Here is a 21,376-nt window from a genome sequence, read left to right as displayed (position 1 = left end):
AAGAAAATGTGGTCATTTAAATGAGTCCTTGCTTCTGTATGATAAATAGCAAATAAAGTGTTGAGGAGAAGCACTGCTCTTCCAGGTACCTAGGCTTGAGACAAATGTCTCCCACAGCCTCCCTGTGAGGGACAGGTTCAGCATTGTGTCATTGTCCTATATTGCTGCATGACAAGTGACCCCAAAACTTAGTGGCTTCATACAACACACACTTACTATCTCACAGTTTCTGTGGGCCAGGAATCTTGGGGTCTTCTGGCTCTGAGTCTCTCAGAGGCTGCAGTCATCTTAGGGTTCAGCTGGGGAAGGCTCTGCATCCAGGACCACACTGGTGATGGCTGGCAGGACGCAGGTCCTCGTGGCCTGTGGAGCGGGGCTCCGGTCCCTTGCTGGCAGTAGGACAGCTAACAGTTGTTGGCCAAGCCTTCCTTGGTTCCCTGCCATGTGGGCTTCTCCATATGGCAGCTCACAACATGGCAGCTGGCTTCATCAGAGTGAGCAAACGAGAAGGCAAGAGAGAGTGCCAGGAGACAGGAGCCAGTGTTTTATATTTTAATCTTGGCAGTGACCTTCCCTCAGTCTTGCTGGTGTTCTGCTCATTAGGAGCAAGGCACTAGGTCCAGCCCCCACACAAGGGCGGAGATTACACGTGGGTGTGAATGGGGGGGCGGGGATTATCACAGCCATGGCTCTTCACTGTGGCCTGATCCTCATCCTGTCAGCGACAACAGTGGTGGTTTCCAGGGGCTCCTTGTCAGAGTATTTCTCGGTGTTTGCTGAGGGCCCGGTGCCAGAGCACAGTGAGGTGAAGCAGCTCCCCGAGAGCCCAGCAGCAGAGGCCAGGCCCCAGTCCTGACAGCCCCACTTCACCTAGGCGTACATTCTCTGGACCAGGAAGCCCTTTGATTCCTTTTGAGTCAGCTTTGGGACTGTTATCTTTCAGCTGTCTCTACTTGAAAATGAATCTGCAAAGATTCGTGGCTGTCACTGAAGCACTTAAAATCTGTTTCCAAAGTTATTCCTCAGTAGAAGTGCCAACACCAAATCCCACTGGAAAACGAAGTGTTAGGCTACATTTCATTCTCCAAAGCCCTGACCCTCCCATCTCACTCAGCGGAAGACCGTGCCTCCTGTTTAGTAGCGAAAACAGATGCTCTCACATGAGAATGCCCTCAGTTTCTCATTGTGACTCCTACATACTTACCTGTGTCTGTGCCCACTGGGGCCCATTCCTTTCCCTAGCAGTGGAGGAGGTGTATCTCTTCCTTATAAAGCTGATTCTTCTCTCTGTGCTCTGAATCCCATTTCCTGCCACCTTCCCAGAAGCCATACTCCACCTGCTGGGCCTTCTTTCCTGTAAGTTGAGCCTCTCCCTGCCTTAGTCTCCCTGCTAAAGACTGACTGGCTCCTCGTCAGTCTTTACCCCTGACTCATGTCTTCTTTTTTACAAAGCCCTATGTGGACTCCTCCCTCTCCCGTTCTCCCCACTTCCAACCCCTTTGCTTTACCTCCTGTTCCCTTCTCAGGAGCTGCATTCAGTTACTATCTATTTCCTCGTCTCTCATTCCTCAGTCCATTCCACGTAGCTTCCACCCTTACCAGTTTGTGGAGTGCCTCTTGCTAGGGTTACCAGCGACCGCCATGCTGCTAAAAATACTAATAAAGAACCTGGAGAACATTTTACAAGCTTTATCTTTCTTGACCTCTCAGCAGCATTTGACATTGAGCATGAATTGTGAAAAATATTTCTTTTCATCCCTGTGACTAGACTCTCCTAGTGCTCTCTGCCTTTCTTGGTTTCTTTCTTGGTCTCATTTTTCTGGATCTTTCTGTGTCAGGCCTTTAAATGCTGGCGATCCCGTGGCATGGGCTTTGCTCTACTTTTCCCTGTATTCCCTCTTTAGAAGACCTTACCCACACCCATGGCTGCATGGGTAACACATGGGTTACCACATCCATATGGTAACTATGCTAATGAGTCTCCAGCTTAGTGTCAGTGTTGCAGACATCACTAAGTAGCAGTGGACTTTTCCACGGGGCCATCTCTAGGCACTGAGTTCAGTGTGTCCGAGAGTGAACTCGTGCTCATCCCATGTCCTGGTTCTTCACGTCAGCCATGTCTGCCATGTTCTCTAGAAACCATGTCTCTCCCCTACTTAGAGCGCTTACTGGCCCCAGGGTGCTTAGGTGACGACCAAACCCTTCCTGTGGCCCTGATGTCCTGTACGCCTGGCTTCCCTCCCTCCGCCTGCGTCTTGTACCACATTCCCCCACGGGCCCTGCTTCAGCCACTGCCCTCATTGAACCGCCCTGAGCGTGCCGTGCTCTCTCGTTCCCTTTGCACGTGCCTCTCCCTTGCTTGGAATAATACCCTGTTCTCCCTTGTCTGTTTATTCCTACTCGTCCTTCGGGTTGCAGGAGAAATGAAGCCTTCCCCAACTGCCTCCACCCAAACTAGATCAGTCTCTCTGACATTCGTTCTCAGAGACCCTGTACTTTCCTCCATTGCATTCAGCACAAATTAATTTTATGTTAAATTGGGCAGGCATCTGGCTTCTCCACTAGACTAGCCTCTGAGGGAGAGACCACATCTCTTGCTCCCCCTCGTATTCCCAACAGTTAGATGGTTAGCGTATGTTCAATGTTTGGGGAATATCTGTGGTGTAAATGATTGAACTTATCTACTCTGTACACAAGACCAGAATATTGCCAGGTTCTTGCGGTTTTTTGCTCCTAACTGTGGACCCTTCCTTTGACTCAGGTGAACGTGCCCCGGTGCTTACCATTCTCGGGAATAGGCAAGGTGAAGCAAGCTGCGTGTGGTGGGACCGGCTGTGCTGTGTTAAATGGTGAGACCCTCCTGCAGGCAGTTCACTGGGCAGCTGTAGGTGGTTTGGGTGGGGAAGGGCTGGTTCCATTGGACTCACAGGCGGCTGACCTCAGGTCAAAGAAGGGAATGCGGCTGGGGGAGATCTAGTTAGACTGAGTTCACTTAATAGAGGGTGGTATTCTTGACAGAAAGATAGTGGCTGTGATTTATAAGTAGACAATTAGATAGCACAGGGTGTAGTAATTGTGTAGCAGTCCTCAGGAGTGGAGAACAAACTACTTTGTCCCTGTCCCTTAGCCTGGGCCAGAGATTCCTCTCCACCTTCCCCAGGGCGGCTGTGCCAAGAAACAAAAGGCAGATAGGAGGAGAGCCTCAGCGTTTCGATACTGAGACCCATGCTTCTGGGATTACACATCTGTTACCACTGATGAGTATTAAACTTTCTATAACCAAAAAATCATTTCTAAGGGTTTTAGGAATCTGGCCAGAAGTTGTTCAGTACTTGGCTTGGTATTCTGATCAGTATGAAATGTAGAGCTGTTAGGAAAAACTGTCCTTTGAAAGCTCTCCTGCGTTCACATGGGGTTTCTGGGTAATTTATGGACTGCTCCCGTCCAGGTTACTCTCAAGATGTGGGAAGTTTATATTCTGAGATTGGTGAGCTGGCTAGACATCGTCCACAAGCAAGAATTTGAAAGAGGAGAAAAGAAACATTTTAAATATCTGTCAGCATGTTCTTGCCAAGCAAGGAGAAAAACAATCCATATGGATATAACGCGTCTTGGTGGTACAGTTTGAATTTCTAGTGAGTGAGGGCTGCTCTTGGTTTGACTTACTGACCCTTGTTTTTCCTGTAATGTAGGAGAAGGACATGTTTTTGTCTGGGGCTATGGAATTCTTGGGAAAGGACCAAACCTAGTGGAAACTGCTCTTCCAGAAATGATTCCACCCACTCTCTTTGGCGTGACGGAGTTCAGCCCAGAAGTCCAGGTTTCCCGCATTCGGTGTGGACTCAGCCACTTTGCTGCCCTCACCAGTAAGTGACCAAGCCTGTGCAGCCCCGAAGACTGACAGCTGCACTCGCTCAGGTTCAGCCCCCAACTGTGGGCAGCTCTTAGCTTCCATCCATCCGTGGAGCGGAACCCTTGTGTGGGTAGTTAAAGAGAGTGGCTACTCCAGAAGTTGTTTGGCTTGAGGTTGTATAATGTATGCCTTTTTTTCATCCTGGAGTTTTGTTTTCGGTTCATTTGGTTTGTGGTTAGGCTAATGTGAAAGTGAATTTTCTCAAGAGGACACCAGTCGGTGATCGGAGAGGAGACCCTTGAGTCATGTTGGGGTGCTCGGGGCAACCAGCAGAGGTTTGGCAGACCCATGGTGGGTAATTAGGAAATGAATGTGTGGGGCTTAATCCCATTGCCTGGCCAAGCCCAAACCCCGATCTGACCCAGGAATGTGGGATGACAAGGGGCAGATTTGTAAGACCATCCTGTGGTTTTGCGGAAGTAAATCTGCCCGATTTCTCCAAAGTGCTGGGGGAGAGAATGATCAAAGGGGAGGCTGGAATGGAGGTTTTCTCAAAGACTTGCCAAGTTACAAAGCCATAACGTATCCAGTTACTCTACAGCCCTCTTGATTACATCTCTCATTCTACCACAGTGGCTGTGGGTTCAGTTTGTTCCTCTTTAGTTGACTTGAATTGTCAGACTGTATTAATTTAATTTCATTTTGTGATTGTCAAGTAAATTCGGTATTTCCTTGCAATTAAAAAAACCTTTTCATCTCATGGTAATTGTTTTCTTTTGAACATCTGGCCTGGGACAGTCAGTTCGGGTCATCCTTGTTTGTGTTCTCTGGCCCCGTGCTAATCTGAGGACTGTTCCAGATCCCCACCATTCAGTATTGTCTGACTTCTCGGCTCTGGGGGCTGTCGTGTGGACCATTGTGCTGGTGGGTGGAGTCTTGCCTGACTGTTACATCATGGCCAGCCCCTTCCATTTGCAAATGAGTCTAGTTCACATCAGTGTTTTAAAGCTACTGCCACTTAGTAAGTAAGAGTCATTGTGGACTATTTCTGGAGGTGTCAGGGATCTGTTTTCCAGACTGGTCTAAGGCTTAAACTATGTGCAGAGTCACATACTTGGAAATCCATATGAAATGTTCCACCAGAGTAGACTCTTTTCTTTTTGTTGTCATGCCATGTGGCCATTTTGGGTCACGCTGAAATGAAATGCCTAGCTAGACGTCCCCCCCAAGACCCAACAGCCACCCCCACGCGCCAGTTACTGCCTCTCAGTAGCAGGAGCGTCAGAGTCTGGGGCTTCTCCCCGTCTGTGTGCCCAGCGTTTATATATGGCCAGCTGGCAGTTGGAGTTGGTTGGTTTACCCTGAGGTCTGCTACCATTTTGGGGGCCAGACTGAATTGTCCCGTTAGACACGTAAAATCTGAGGGTGGAGAACCACGGGTGATGGTCAGACCGGGGGGCTCTGACAGCTCCTAACAAAAGGATTCCTTATTTAATCAGCCCAGGTTATTTTCGTCCTGGCTTCTCCGTGTCTTTTCTTCTACTTGCCACATGTGGGGTGGCGAATGGCGCTTCTGTGCCAAGGAGTGCCCGAGCTGATGTGGACTAAAGGCTGGTGTGGGAGGCGGCCCCACCAGATTGGGGTGCGGTCCCGGAGGCGGGCGTTCCCAGAGCCCTGGTCTAAATGCCGTCTCCTGGGCTGTCTCCTGTAGCACCTTCCTGTCCTTTCCTTCTTGGCACCTCTTACAGTATATCTCGGTTTGAGCATTTGTTCATTTTTAGCTGTTCAGCTAGTCCCATGAGGATAGGAATAATGTTCGGTCACTGTGCTATCCCTGCTCCTGGGACACACACCTAGTCTTGGCACAGAGAGGTGCCTAGTCACCATGTGTCACTTGACCGAATGCTTTTGAGACATGGAACTCCAGTCAAGGAATGAGCAATCGTCCTACTCCTCACTCTGTCACATTAGAAAGGCCAGGATGTGCCTGGGATTTGAGGATGGTCAGATCTCATGACTTGTGAGAGCAGGGTTTGCCTGCACATGGTCTTGGGCCGGGGCAGATGCATGAGGGGCACGCAGAGGGACCGTGTGCACCAGGCACCTTAGCCCATGGCTCCTTGGGCATGCTCATCTCCCTTGGGATGGACAGTGTCAGTCTGGGCTTGGACAGGTTTCTGGAATGGAGGCAGCGTGCTTTCCCCTGCAGAAGAAAGCATTCACGCCTGGTGGAAATGGAAGTTTAACATTGGGCTGTGTTTGTACCAGGTTCTAGAAAGCATGTTCTCATGCAGGGTCCTTCCTCTTCTTGAAGACGTGTCCTTGGCCTACTCCCAACCAAAGCCCCTTTTTCTTTCTTTGCAGACAAAGGAGAGCTGTTTGTGTGGGGCAAGAATATCCGAGGGTGCCTGGGCATCGGCCGCCTGGAAGACCAGTATTTCCCATGGAGGGTAAGGCTGGGCTGGGCGGGCGTGCAGGCTGCCCCCAGGGCAGATTCATGTGATGCAGCAGCGCCCCTTGTGCAGCGGAGCCAGCACCAGCTCCCGGGAACTGGCGCCCTTCCCAGGGGTCGCCCTCCTCCTGCCCCATTGCCTCAGGTGAGGCAGTGCAGGTGAGGAGCCGGACCGGACGCCCGGCGCCCGCTGCTCAGGGAGGCAGCGGCCTGCGTGGGGCTCCTGTCCCACAGCGCCCTGTAAGAAGGCTCGTGGGAGGCTGTCCTCGGGGAGGTGGAGCGATGCCTCGGAGTGGAGCAGGCTGCAGGCCAGGTGCGGGGAGGCGGTGGGAGGCCTGGGGGGCTCTGAAGGGAAGGAGTTGGCATGCTGGGAGCTGTTTACAGAGGCCGTGCAAAGGAATGTTTTACAGCAAATGTAAAAGAAAGCAGGATGTTTAATATTTAGAGTACCTTACCACAGCCACCAAAGTGAATAACTAAAAGCTTTTCTTAGGGGAGGACGCAGTTAGACAAAGAGGCTCCTTTCAAAATTAAAGGGGAACAGAGTTCTTCCTTCACTTGTAGTTTATCTTAGTGTTGTTTACTGAGTTTTTTTAAGTTCTCCTAAAAACAAGCTATTTATTTTTTTGAGTGCAGAGCATGTGTACTTCGTACAAAGCACATTATGAAAAATAAGTTTACCATGTCTTGTCCCAGAGGCAGCCACCAGTACTGGTCTCTGATGTTCCCCTCCATGACAATCTCTGCATAGAGGGGTGCGTGCGTGTGTGTGCGTGTGTGCGTGCGTGTGCGCATGTGCATGCGTGCGCGTGAATGCATGTGTGTGCGTGTGCATGTGTGTGCGTGCATGTGTGCACATGTGCGTGTGCATGTGTGTGCACGTGTGCGCGTGTGTGCGTGCTCATGAACATGCCTAAGTATTTTCTCTGAAAGCTGGTTATTAATGTTTTGAATTTGTGTAAAGCACTTTTAAAAAACATGTAGAAATGCAAAACAAAGTATAATTTAAATAAAATAAAGATTTCTCTGTCAAAAACCTACTGCAGAATGTTTTGAGGCACTTCGGTATTTTAGGTCCTTCCCTCTGCTGCTGGCTCTCCTGGGTCCCTGTGAACTGGGCAGGCCCTGACTCCTTTATAAAAACTGTACGTGCAGTTTCTAAGAGAACAGGTCAAAATGGAGATTTTCAACTTGTTAGAAAAAAAATAGTTGTGCACCAGAGTCGTTGCCAAGCTGGCTGGTGCTGGCTCGCTTTTCCCTGAGCCTGGAAATACCATGATGTGAGGAATGGAGAATCAGTTGGTGGACAGTGGATGGCACTTCGGGAAATGTGAACATCAATAATTTAGACATCCTATCTGTTTTCTTGGTAGTTCCTTTGTGTCCTCTCTTGAACCCCATCAAAAAGGCCTTTCTGAGGGAAAGCTTGGGAAACAGTAAAGCAACTGGGTTTCGGATGGATGACCCCTGCATCCAGGGGCGCTCCACCTGCCTTCAGTTCCTCCAGAGTAGAGCAAAGATGTAAGGACAGCCCTGAAATAAGATTGGAAATCCAACAGCATTTCCCTATTGCAATGGCTGGGCTAACCTTTGGGCCCGACCGTGAAGCTGGAAGCAGCAGGGGGTCGGGGGCTGACACCACTTGCCATTCAGACCAGACGCCCCTTCGCTTTCACTGACTCCTCATTCACCAAGCCTCCCTCTAGGAATGTCATTCTCTGCCTCTGTGCCATCAGGGAAAGGCCAGTCAGTCTGTCCCTGTGACGGCTGCTTTCTTGCCACACCGTCGTCCTCCCTCTTGTACATTTGTTGAGCCCTAACTGTTTATGGAGCTACTTTGTTCCCTTGTCACTTTTTGATTGTGGTTAGGAGGATGGGCTAAGGAGAGGGCTTGACAGATGGTGCTGAGCTCCGTGGCCTGGCCCTCCCCATGCTGTGCAAGCCCAACAATGCGAGCCTCAGGCTCTGGGACAATGGCGGTGATGAGAACCAGCTTTTAGATCAACGAACCTGGGTTCCTTAAAGACTCGATTACTCTGTCATTGGATAGCTGGATATTACTCTAGTCTGTTGTACTCATTTAAAAAAAAATTACGGGTGATTTTAAGTCTTTAAAAAGACTGTGTTTTGTTACTAATCTTCAGTGGGAGCTGTATTGCATCATTTGTAAAGTATTCCAAGAAAGAAAGAAAAGTCAAGTCTTATGTGTAGCTCCTACAATGATACTAACTAGTGATTCTTAGTCTCACAGAACCTGGGCTTTTCTGACAGTATGGAGGCCCGGGTCGTATCATCGGAACCACCTGATTTACCTGTCCTTCCAGAAGCGTTCCAGGATTTTTCCTGCCACACATTGACACTCAGAGCTCAGAGAGGTTCAATGATTTCTTCAAGGTCACACATCTAGGAAGCAGAATCTAGGTTTGGATTCAGATACGTCTGACTGTGAGACACGGTCTGCTCACTGTCATCCCATCCTCTGTGAGAGCCTGAGCTGGAGACCTAGGTGCCCGGCTGTCAGGTGTGGGGGCACACTGCCCAGGTGTCACCAGGGCCTTACAGACCCTCTGACCTAAGTGGCAGCACTGCACATACAGGAATAGGCTGCTAGGGGCAGTTTCTGAATGGCCTTCACCTTTCGACTCTGGGAAATGCTCTCCCTCTCCCCGGACAAACATGATGGCCTTTCGGAGGGCGCGGCACAGCTGTCAGTGTGCTGGGCACTTGTACTCCTTCTCTTCTCCTCAGAACAGCCTTTTGAAGGTTGGGGCTCCGCCCCCCACGGTGTGCACCTGTGGACACTGACTTGAGGAGTCGAAGGGGCCTGCAGCTGTGCTGCGCCCTCCCCGGAAGTACCTCTGGTCAGGAGCACAGGCTGGGGAACCCTCTGCCTCCCAGACCTCTTTCTCCTATGGTCGGCTCGGTGGTTCTGAGGCCCTGGAGGGGTGACGGTAGGACTTGGGTGTCCTGGCACTGTGCCTCCTTCCAGGCCGAGCTCGCTCCCTCTCAGCCGGGTCACTTGGTGCCAGGAAGGAAATTTCAGATGTGGCCAAGTGGGCGAGTCTGCCGGGCCGGCTCAGAGCCCGTCAGTGTTCCTTCTCAGCCTCCCTCTGCCTTTCACCTGGTGGGCGCTTGTTTTAGGAACATGTGATTGTGGAGAGAGGTGTTCCTAAACTGATCCTGCTCACACTTCTAAGTTCCTCAGGCTGAATGTGCTTCTGGTTTTTAGAACGGGTTCCTTTTGCAATAACGTGAGTGTAAATTGGTTTAGAATAGAACTCCTTTTAACCTTGACGAGGACAAAAATAAAACATGGCTGAGGGCAGTCTTCTTTTGGATTCTGTTCAGAGACTGAATGGGTGAGGCTGCGAGCAAGTGTTTGCCAGGGTGAGCAGCCTGCTGCTCCCAAGAGAGGGTGATGGCGGCCAGGGTTACATGTCCCAGACCAGCCTCAGCCAGGACCATCGTCCTGGCGGGTAAACCAAGGCCACCTGGTTTCCTCTGCTTTGGGTGCTAATGGCCAGAGCACCTGGGGAGCAAGGGCACAGGTGCTTAAGTGCAGCAGTTTGGCTGCAGGTTAGTGTGCAGAGTGGCCCTCTCCCCGGGAATGGTCAGTAATGTGCTCTGATGGCCTGGGCAGGTGGCCAAGAGTCCACCTGGGCCCCGTCACCACAGAGGCAGCATGTTTCCTTCTGCTCCCCTGGCCAGCCCGGACCACTTTCTGCATCTGCGAGCCTTTGCGATGAATGGGGGGTGGGCACTGCTGCTTGTCTATTTAGTGATTTTTCTAATAGGTTTGCTGAAGGCGTCTGTTCAGGGAGGGCGGGGGGCGGGCTTGGTTACCAGTGCCCATGTACTCGTGGCCGGAGTGCCTCATGGGCTTGTCTGCCACGCGACACAGGCACATGCTTCAGGGTCAGCACCACACTTTGGCTTCTAGGCCAGGCCATCTGGATTAGGCCTTTTCCTCTCTAAGCTCAGTCAACTCCACAGGCTGCTGCAGACCCCTTTCCACCTGTCACGCTGCCCAGCTGAGTGCTGCCAGAAGGGCGAGATGGCGGACTTCGGATCTGGTGGGAATAGCAGCATGGGCGTCCTGGCAGACGAGGCTGGGGGAAAGTGGTGCAGGTGCACTGTCTGAAAATGTACCACCTGAGAAAACAGCGGACTCTGCATTTGCTTCTCTTTGCTCCAGGACCCCTGGAAGAGCAATGAGAAACAAGTTCAGAGTAGTTTCCATTTCAGAGGGAAGGTGGGGAACGGAGCAGATGACGATGGGTGGTAGTAAGGGTATTCAGTACCTTTTTATTCTTTTTCACGGAATGTCATATTGTAGGCGTGTGAATGTATTACTTATTGAAAAGAATGAATGAATGAATGAATGAATGGGAAAGAAAAGTGTCCCTTTCCTAGAGAACTAGTGTGGCCTGTGGGTATGGACACCCTTGCACACCCATTTCCAAGGCCAGGCTGTAGAACAAAGAGTCAGTTTAAAGGCAAACAGGCCGGAGCCTCCACGCCCACAGCGCTGTCTGCTGTGACCTTGGCCTTCCTGTGACGAAGTGTTGTCAATGTGGATGGGCAGTGTTGGCAGGACTGCCAGCCAGGCCTTTGGCACCTTCTGAGACACAGTTGGCTCCCCTCCTCAAGGGTGCACGTGATTTGTGTGCGTGTGTCGAGCTGGAGCTAGTGGGCAAAGTGGGTAAAGACACTCGTTCTCCCAGTGGACCCTGAAGGCAGGAGAAAGGGTTTCTCGAGCTGCTCCCGTGAGCCGTGGTGAAGACTGCTGGGAAGGGTCCCTGAACAGCGGGCTTGAGAGCCGGTGCTGCCCTCTGGCGGGTCATGCTCCGAGGGGAAAAGCGTCTGTGGGATGTGCACTCAGGGGCCGTGCTGGTGCCCGAAGCAGCCTCTGAGGGGTGGGCATGAGCAGTCATGTCTCCTGTCGACTGTCGATAGGGGAGAGTAGCGTGATTCTTTCCACGGTGATCGCATTCACTGATCCCAGCAGACCTGCCGGGTAGGTGGCAGCATTGCCATTTGCAGGGGAGGAGCCACGGCTTAGAGAGGTTCAGTCACCTACCGAGAGGTAGACCCAGGGTCAGGCCCGAGTGGGGCCCCCTCCAGGCTGGTCTGCCTCTCTCACAATGTGCTGGGTCTGGTTTTCAGGTGACGATGCCTGGGGAGCCCGTGGATGTGGCGTGCGGTGTGGATCACATGGTGACTCTGGCCAAGTCATTCATCTGAACCTCCTACCTGCCCTGCTCAAGTCGGGCCCTGGCCTCAGAACCACCTGGACTGCTTAGCAGAGGCCACCGCGGGGCTGCGATGGGCTCAGAGAGGATCAGGCACCTCCCTGAAGTGTGACAGCCTCGCTGAAGCCCTTGCGGGCACATAGCAGGGGTCCTGGGACGTGACCCCTGCCCCAGCGCAGGCTGGGGCCTGCTGGATTCAGCATCGGACGGCTGCCGTTGTCCGGCCCATCTCCAGCAAGACAAGTCCCAGGGCTGCGTGGCCCTGGCAGGGTACGGATAAGTCACATTTCTCAGCTCTTTCCGGGACACACACGACGGCTTCTGGTGTCACATGTGCTCTGAGAAACTGGTGTCAGGAAAGCTTAGTTCTCACGGCATGCCATTTTGTTAGATCTTAACAGACCTGACAGAAGGTAGGGTCAGGAGGGCTTCTGTAGCACCTGGGATCACGGCATAGCTCTTGGTGGGTATGTGGGCAGGCTGTGCATGGGCACCGGGTGAGCCCCAGCCTGACAGGGAGCCGGCTGGCTTCAGCCTGGGGTTTTATTCAGGTTCCCCCTACCCACCCAGCCACTTCCGGTCAGCTGCCCACAGCAAGTTCACTGCTGGGACACACGCCCAGATCCCTGAGATTGGGATTCTCCCTGAAAATACTGGTAGGCGTCAGCTCGGTAGTCTGTGAGCCCACGGCTTTCACCAGCCCTGTGGCCATTCTCACTGCCTGGCTTGGAAAGTGGAGAAGCCCTTCCTCCCCCGGGAAGAGACAGGCCAGGTTCTTAGGGGGCTGAGTGCTCTGAACACATCCCACAAGAGCTTGGCTGGAGGCCAGCCTTAGAGAGGGAAGATTTCCAAATTGTGAAAAACATTTGAGTTGGTGACTTGACTTGTCTTATTCCTTAAAAAAAAAAAAATTTCTTTTGGAATAAAGTCTATTTTCTGCCTTTTTATTTTTAAGAAGTGAAGAGCTCTTTATTTTACCTGATCATTTAGAGATTAGCTTTCAAAAACAAGGCTTTTGATAAAGAGATGACTAGAAGCCCGTGAAAAAAACACAGTAGAAGACATTCCTACTTGAAAACTATTTTTTGAACAGTCTACTACAGTTCCATTGGAAGAAAATAATGAAGTATAAAAATAACTGGTAGTCATGTCACAACTGGGATCTTACTCACTGCCTGTGTCCCCTTCCCTTTATTCCTTCACTCAACAAATACTTCCTGTGTGCCCCTGATGTGCCCGCACTGTCTATGCCGCTGGGTCATGTGGTAACAAAAACTCCTTGAAGCAGGTCTCGTGAAGCTTACGTTCTAGGCGGCGAAGTGGACAATGAACAAGCAGAATGCTAAGTACGTTAGATGGTTGTGTGGGCTGTGGAGGAAAATAAAGCAGGAGGAGATGGGTGGCGGGAGGAGGCTTGCAGCTTGAAGTGGAATCGTCACGAGCAGATGTCCTTGCTGTGACCTGAGCAGCAAGAACCAGGTGGTGTCTGGGGGCGCGGACCGCAGAACCCTTGTCTTGGCTCATGCTACTCCCCTTCTCTGCAGGAATCCAGTTCTTAGTTTTATTACAGCAATACTTTCTGATACACTTGAAATAGAAATTGAAAATGACTTGTCATTTTCCTTCCTGAAACCCCTGGATGGGGCTGAGGACCGCGTCGCTCCAGCAGTGAAACACAGTCATCGGTCCTTAATCAGCACACACCTTCAAGCAGGTACTGATTTACGGAGCATGAGCGTCCCAGCAGGTCGGGGACCGTAGGTGGTGACGGTGGTGGAGGGTCTCCGGTGACATTGGAATGGTTTTTAAGCCTCCCATCCAGTGGCAGCCAAGATTCAGCTCCAAAAATAACCTGGACAAGGCAACCAGGGTAATAAGGGACAACTTTGGATTTGCCTAAAAACCCTTCCGGGCTGGCATGGCCGTGCTCTTAGTGGGTAACGGGAGTCTGTGGTCAGAGTACATCTGCCACACACCGGGCCCTCTGTGGACAACCGTGTCCCTCCTAGCTTTTGTCCCCTTGCCCCCAGCCCCTCCCAACCTTTAATACACACACAGAAACCACCTATGCCATTAGCTTGGTTGCTTTGATTTATTTTGTTCCTGTGCGAAGTTGGTGTTTGCAGCTCTGGTCGCACTTTAGTGAGCGTGTGAATGCCACCCTGAATGAAGTGACACCACAGGCCAACTCCATGTCCTCTGGTCGTTCTCTTTTCACACTCAGACTCTGTCCATGTGTACATTTGGGGTTAGTAGTCAAAGCCAGTGCAGAGCCAAGTGAAAGATGCCACGAGAGGTGTGGGGACTCTCGTCACTTGGCCACTATCATCTTCCCGAGAGGCCAGTCTTTTCCAAGGTGCCTGTGTCTACCTTCCTCCTCCGAGCTCCCACCAGACCTGCAGGCTGCTGCTCCATAAGTGGGATAAGCTAACAAGAATCACTTGGCCTGCCATTCATGTAAGGCCAACCCGACACACTCAGGATCCTGTCGTGACCATTTTTGGTTCTTGAATAATGGCCCATATTTTCATGAATTCAGGAAACACGTTAATGCACTCCACTGTTCCATGTGGCAAGTCGGATGCTGACGGTCTGTCGCGACAGTGCTGTGACAGCCCCGCGGGTTACGGTCTGGCTGAGTGCCCAGCGCTGGCCGGCACAGGGCCAAAGCGCAGGCTGCATTCGGGGAGATCACACTCTTTTCTCACATCACACCCCGTGCCAGCAGCTGAGGGGTCCAGCCTCTCCGGAACAGCAGTGGGGGCCGCTCAAACTGTTCTGAGGACCCTTCTCTTGGAACCACTGTGTCAGACCTGATTGAGTGTGTCGGCCTAAGCATGCCGCCTGCCATGCGGACAGACCCTCTCAGGTGGCTTTGGGGATGGCACTGGCACCGAGCGGCAGCCATGGCCCCTGCCCTGCCCTGCCCTGCCGTGATTGTGCCCCAGGAACTTGCCCCTCCCCCAGGACGCCACACTTGCCTCTCTCTCTCCCAGGTGCGTTACGCTGCCCTCAGATTCATGCTGCATCGATCAAGAAATCCCAGGCTTCCTTCCACGCTTCCTCGATACTTAACATGAAGCAGCAGCAGCTGTTACACTTGAGCTGAAGACAATGCGTGGAGTCGCTGTCAGCTGTGCTAGTCTCAGATCGGGGCCACACTGAGGTGCATGCTCAGCGGTCGAGTTGAAAAGGATAAATCGATGTGACTGTCCCCTCCTCAGACCAGGAGTTGACTGTCTTGCTAGACAGGCAAACTGGTAGACTGTAGCTGGTGGTGTTGGGGGCTGCCTGGGGGGGTGGGAGCAGAGAAACATCTGGCTATCGCTCTGGAAGCATGGTGGCAGCTGCAGTGCCAGGAGACCAGAGAGCAGAGCACACGAAGCCATGCCCATCAGACAAGCGCCCCACTGGAGTCCACCCTTGGAGCCGAACAGAACGGGCTCAGACTCGTGGCCCTAAGCTGTTCCACAGCTGAAGTTGTCGAGCCTCATTCCAGTGGCAGAATATCGAGGGTGAAGCCAGAGGCTCGATGGGATTTGCAGCCATACTCCTGAGCACGCACCGTGCGCCAGGACCTGCCAGGCACTGGGGATGCTGTGACGAGAAGGGTGCGTCCGTTCCAGCTGGACGGGCTGGGGACGGCTGCCTCTGCTTGATCTGGCCTCAGACGGAGGAGCTAGGGTGAGGCCGCCTGCCCCCAGGCGGAGTTCGCACAGGGCTTTGGGGCTGATTCTACCTGCCAACCCTGCACTTCTCAACGCTAGCTGTACCGCAGAATCATTGGGGGATAGCCTTTATTTTTGATAGACCACATTTTCTTTATTCATTCATCAGTCGATGGACATTTTGGTTGGTTCCACTTTTGGGCTATTGGGAATAATGCCAAAACATTCATGTACACGTTTTACATTGGCCCAGCTCTTTATTTTCTGCAACATCCCCATACAAGATTTTGTGGGAATGTTTTCAATTTTCTTGGGTATATACCTAGGAGTGGAATTGTGGGGGCATTCATTTACGTGTGACCGTTGTTATCATGGAATGCGTAACACACCCTAATCTCGAGTTCCAAGACACTGAACGTTGCTTTCCCCGGTACAACAACGTGGACTGTTTCCCGCAGACAGGCTCCTTAATGGCTCTCTGCCTCCTTCTCCACACTGTGCCCTCCACATCGGCACCCGCTCCATGCCAGGGGTTCAGCAGAGTGACAAGTGGGCTGCGGGTCTAGCAGATGGCTGCCAGCGCGTCCGTGGGTCCTGCTCAGGTAGGGTCCTGGAAACACACCTCAGAGGAGATGCTCCACGTCCAACCTTGGCAAGGGAAGGACAGACCTCTGTGTCCTTCCCTCCGTCTTACTCCCTTCTGTGCCAACCTTCCCTGTGTTTACAGCAACTTTCTGTCACTGGCAGGAGTTGTCGGGATAACTCACGTTTCTTTCTTGGCTGTCCTTCACGCTGTGCCATCCATATCTGCTGCTTTTTCTACCACATTCCTTTCTCTTTTTTTAAGTAACAAAGTCATTTTAAAGTGTACAATTAGTGGTTCTGGGCATATTGTCTGGTGCCACCACCACCACGATCTCATGCCACACATTCCCTTTGCAGAGGTGGCTTTTCCTACCTTTCTCTCCCATCGTGACGTCCTGCCCCTGACCCCCAGCTGAATGTCACACTATAAAACCAGGAGAGGCAAAATGACCGCAGATGATGCTCTTTCCTTCTGTGGCCTTGCGATCTTTTTGAGAGCGGGTAGAGAAGCTTTGAAAACTATATTGCATCAGACCTTGGGGGTGGACTCCCGGCCTGGGGAGCCCCCGGGGGATTCCATGTGCTCTGGGGTGAGAACCCTGCCCAGAAGCAGCCAACGCTGGTCCCATAGGAATTAGGCCCGGGGTGGGGGAGGGGCACATTCATGATTCTGAGGGCTGGTGGCATGTCAGCCAGTCCTCGACTTCCGTGAGCGCCCCTGCCACCCTGACTGCTCTGGGAAGGCCCTGGAGCCCTGAGCGCTGAGGCCATGACCCCAGGCCACTGTCCTCCTATCAGCCAGTCAGTAACCCAGGCCCCCCATCCACAGGGGAAGCAGCCTCCTGCGTGCACACCCTCCACATCTCCTCGGGGCCTGCAGGACAGGGTGAGACCCTGGCCAGCCTGAGCACCCTCTTTTCATTCCTGCCTCATTCCTACCAGCCTTGTCCATTTTCTCCGCCCTCTCCATTCCAGCCCTCTGTGCCTTTGCTGTTTCCTCTGCTCAGTGCTTGGTCTTCTTACCCAGCTCAACGCTCGTGTCCTGGCTTCCTGCCTGGTCTCCCTCTGCTGCCCGGCAGTGGTCATTCCCCAGCCCCAGGGCACAGCATCTCCTGTGGTCTAGCACTGCACTCCCTGCACAGCTCCTTCTGTCTACAGCTCCAGGAGCAACTCAGGTCCGGCCATGGCAGATTTCTCTGGGTCCCCAGCTCCCAGCGCGAAGTCTGGTGCTGCCTGGGTAACAGTGAATGTGAGTGAGCGGTGGGAAAGCGAGGCCTTTGTAACTGGCTGGAGAGTCTTGGGGCAATCAAAGGTCCCTGCGGATGTCGTGGCTCCAGTGGGGGATCTGAAGGACGGAGAGAGCATTAGTCTGCAGACCCCAGAAAGAAACGCCTTCTCAGTAGCCAGACCTTGCTTGGATTCAGATGTGAGGAAGTGCTTCAGCCCCCATTTTCACTCCCTTCCATCTCCAGCTCCGCTTCTCCTGAGGACAGGAGTGAGGTGTGGTGGGGAGGGGGGCTGTTGGGGTCGAATGCAGGCACAGCCCTGCCCTCCAAGGAAAACATCCGAGAGGGGCTGGGTGAAGGGTGCTTAAGGTCCAGGACCTGCTGGCCGCAGGCCTCTCTCTCTCGTGCCTGGGCAGCCCCAGTGCTGACCTGCCAAGAGGGCAAGAGCCACAGGTCCTGTTACCAGCAAGGCCCTGTCCTGCTCCGTGAGCTCTCCGACCCCCCATGCTCACCTCTGCCGGAGGCTGGCGGAGGAATGGTGGGTGTTGCAGCCCGTTTCCAAGATGGTCCCCAAGGACCTTGGCCTCTTGTGTGGTCTTCTCCTGGGTCAAATCAGCTGGGCTGTATGACGGTGGGGATGGTGGGGGGCGATGGTGCACGCATTCTGAGGCTAGGGGGAAGCATTTTGGCTTTGACCTTGGCCTTGAATCCCTTGCTCAGAGGGAAGCCAAGCACCATACTGTGAGGACACGTGAGCAGCCCTGTGGGGAGACCCCAGTGGAGCGGCAATGAGGCCTCCTGCCAATGGCAGCCCTGTGTACGGACCACCTGGGACTTGCACCCTCCAGCCCCAGCCAATACTTCAGACGACTGCAGCCTCATAAGGGGCTCTGAGCCAGAACCACCCGAACTGCTCCTGAATTCCCCACAGAAATCGTGACACGTAAAGAATCATTTCAAGCCATTAAGTTTTGGGGCAACTTGTTCCATAGCCCCTCTCGCTTGGGGCTGTTTCCTCTCTGATTCTGGGCGTTGGGCTGGAAGGCGTTCCTGTCTTCCTCCCGCCTGGGCCTGTGCCCTCCCTTCCCCCCGCCCCCCCGCAGTATGGAGAAAGGGGAGATAAGATACCGCCCTGAATCCACACAGTATCAGACAGCTGTCAGCCGACGTCACTTTTTTCTCCATTTTAATGAACACTTTACAAAGTACAAAATATACTGTCTTTTTGGGGGAACATTAGGTACTTTTTCTCTCCATCATACAGTACATGAATCTCGAGGATTTTGTGTTTCTTTAACAAAGTAAGCGTGAGGGGCCCGGTGTAGGGCTGCCCAGTTCTCCCCTCACTCAGACCTTGGGACAGATGTAGGTGCCACTGCTACTGCTGGTGACCTGGGGCATGCCAGGTGAGGGCTCGACTCCCCAAGATGAGGCCCTGGGCAGGCCCCTCAGAGCCACACTGCATCCAACATCCACTCACCCCCATCGCAGGATAACGGAAATGATTTTGGCATAGAGCAAGAGGAGAGCTTGGGATTTTCTGTCAGGTGCCCCCCCACCCCAGTTTTGCAGCCAACCCTGCTCAGTTCTTCCTCAATCATTTTCTGAATGGATAAACTGAGGCAGTGGACAGAAACACATTGACCTCTGTCTTGGGACCTGAACATGGCCTGGTTTTCATCTTTGCCCTCCCCTGACCCAGCTTCCAATTTTGCTGGACGTTCTTCCCGGAGGAGCCCCAGTAGGCGAGGGACTCTGGCACGGGTAGCCTCTCCCTGTGAACACTGACTTCAGGGCTAGATACCTCTGAAGAGTCAGTTCAGCAGGCCTAGCCCTTCAGGCTGGCTATGTGGGCAGCGCCCCTGCCAGGGATGTCTCTGCCCCTAGCACACAGCAGTTTTAACAAAGTCAAGTGGGCTAGGGCAGTCCTGCGGGTGGCCCCACCCCCCCACCCTGGACCCAGAGCCCACGTGTGGGGCCTGCCCCCTCACCTCCACATGTGGCCCATGGGTCAGAATGCTGGGGAGGCCTCAAAATACTGAGGGAGCCAAACCCTTAGCTCAGATTTGGACTCTACACACGTGTGCTCTTACACACTAACGTGTATGACACAGCAACACCCACACATGGTGTATGTACAAACATGTGGCCATGCACAGCACAGGTGCTGACTCCCAGGGCAGTGGCTGCCCTGCACGTCCGACTCCCACAGCCTCCCCTCCCCTGGAATCGAGAGCCACAAACTCCCTTATCACCAGGCCACCCATAGGTGCCATGGGCCAGGCTGCCGGCTTCTGCCTCTACTCCAGGCCATTCCTGCTGCCATCAGCCCCAAGGACAACAGGCTGCCTCAAGCCAACAGCTCCTGCCCTTTACTTTCCGGAGAGCAGGTTTCACAGGAGTGCGAGTATCACAGCGGAAGGCCACAGCCCACCCTGTGGCTTCTCCCACATTCTATGCAAAGGGGATGAGAGAGAATTCAGCTTATCCTTTTGGTGCCTCTAATTTGAAAGAGAAAGAAAAAAGCTGGGGTGGTCTCTGAGATGTAAGAAAAGTATCTAGCCATACCAGGGCTCACCTGCCCTCACCACAACCCTGGCTCCTCTTCCCGGCCTGCCCGCCGAGCACCGTCGGCCATCTTAGTTGGCTGCCCTCCCAGGCGGCCTCTTTGAATGGAGGGCTACAGCCGGCTCCAGGCCTAACCCCTTCTTCAGCACAGTAGCTGGGAAACCTGAAAAGCCAGTCTTTCCGCCGCTGGGGACAATCCTCCTCCCCTAAGCTTCTCTCAAGCCAACCACCACCTCCACCTCTCAGTGGCTGTGACAGCAGGGACTGGCCACTCCCCAGCCCTGTCTTACAGTGGGCATAGGGATGGGGGGTTTTCTTCCTAACCACCCAGTGCTCAACTCAGGAAGTGGCATCAATAATTCTCCATCACAGGGCTGAAGTGCTCTGCTGTCACCTGGGAGATCCCCAAGGTCCCCTCTTACCAGGGGCTGGCAAGGGCCCTAGTTGTCCCCAAATCCAGATCCTGAGGCTCAGAAAAGTGGCCCAGGCAGGGTAGCTGTGGGGCTCCTAAGAGCTAAGAGGTCTGCCCAGGAGAGGAGACGTGGCTGGGAGGGGCTGGTGGTGGGTGGGCAGCTTTTGCCTGAAACGGGCCTGGCCCTTTCCAGTTCCTAGAGCCTTTGCCCCAGACCTCCATGGCATTCTGGTCTCAGAGACAAGCCCCATCAGACAACACGTCTTCTTCTGGAGACCATACTGGGCCCTAAGGTCAGACTGCCTGCCAGGGGAGGCCAGTGGGCAGCTCTGGGTTACCTGGTCCCCTCCCTGCCCACCGGGGGCCTGTGGCCTGCAGGTGGCAGGGGGAGAGTGCTGGTGCTCGGGGGAGGTGGACTCCTGACCCCCCTGAATCTTGGGGCAGGAGGTCTACATGCCTCTCCAGCTTGGGTGTGTGCCCTGGGTTGAGGGCAGTGGCGTGGGCAGCACCTCTTGTGGGGCTCTGGAGACCCCTTGGGAAAGAGGTGTAAAGCTGGCACTGCCCATCTTTGCTGGGTCAGGACTATGGGCTGAGGGGGATAAGGGTTTCCTGTGAACCAGGGGAGCCCATGCTGAGGATGGAACAAAGAGGCAGGTTTTCACAACTGGGGCAAGGAGAAGGGGGTGGTCACGGCGTGCCCTCCTTCCCTCTCCCCTCCTTGAGCTCACCCCACTCTGTAGCGCACAAGGGGTGGGGTGGACAAGGGGCGAGGGTAGCGTTTAGATGGTTTGAACTTCTCAGGGAGTGGCAGAGGCAAAGACAGGGTCTGGTCTGCTCACCCCGCCTCTCGGCAGCCTTGCCCAGGAACCCCGTTTTCCTCCCCCCAGCTACATGCCCTACCAGCCAGAGCTAAGAAATCCTTGGCCCCAACAGGGCACATTCCTCAGGCCACCTCTCTGGTGGGTCTGAGCAGCACACCCTCCATCCAAATGGAGCCTGAGGTCTGCAGACCCGACACTCGGCAAACCTGCAGACAGCAGGAGTCAGCTGGCCATTCTTTCCCCCAAAGTGCTGTGGAGACCAAACCAGTGACGGCACTCACAGGCACCGCCAGACACGCACAGGCACCCGAGAGGACGCGCCTTGCCTCTGTGGGCCTCTTCACACAGCAGGGCAGGGACTGGGAAAATAAAGAGAGGGGTTTTCTGGGGGGCCGCTCCCGCCTTGTCCCAACCCCTGCTTGGACACATCAAGGGCATACACGCATCCTTTTTCATTTAGGTGGGGCCAGCCCCCAGGAGACCTGGGAAAAGAACCTGAGGTTTCTAAGCTTGCAGGTGAAAAGTCAGGATGAAAATAG

The 21,376-nt window shown here is 53.5% G+C and overlaps 2 protein-coding genes across 8 annotated transcripts in view; one reads left to right on the top strand and one right to left on the bottom strand.

Annotated features, from left to right (window-relative positions):
- The window catches only part of RCC1L (RCC1 like), a 32,222-nt gene extending 19,713 nt beyond the window's left edge, over positions 1 to 12,509 (top strand). For 6 of the 7 annotated variants that reach the window (XM_081054266.1, XM_081054262.1, XM_081054268.1 and 3 more), the window contains exons 8-11: positions 2,762 to 2,849; positions 3,693 to 3,866; positions 6,218 to 6,303; positions 11,472 to 12,509. In XM_081054266.1, the coding sequence (XP_080910392.1) occupies positions 2,762 to 2,849; positions 3,693 to 3,866; positions 6,218 to 6,303; positions 11,472 to 11,549 (426 nt within the window). In that variant the 3' untranslated portion in view covers positions 11,550 to 12,509. The other variant, XM_081054264.1, reaches the window with a different exon arrangement.
- The window catches only part of GTF2IRD2B (GTF2I repeat domain containing 2B), a 360,110-nt gene that overhangs the window by 115,060 nt on the left and 223,674 nt on the right, over positions 1 to 21,376 (bottom strand). The gene's annotated exons all lie outside the window — the stretch shown is intronic.

Source organism: Rhinolophus hipposideros, assembly GCF_964194185.1.
Source record: "Rhinolophus hipposideros genome assembly, chromosome: 7".
NCBI lineage: Eukaryota > Metazoa > Chordata > Mammalia > Chiroptera > Rhinolophidae > Rhinolophus > Rhinolophus hipposideros.
The sequence above is the reverse complement of the archived record's forward strand: the minus strand, read 5'-3'. Positions and strand labels throughout refer to the sequence as shown.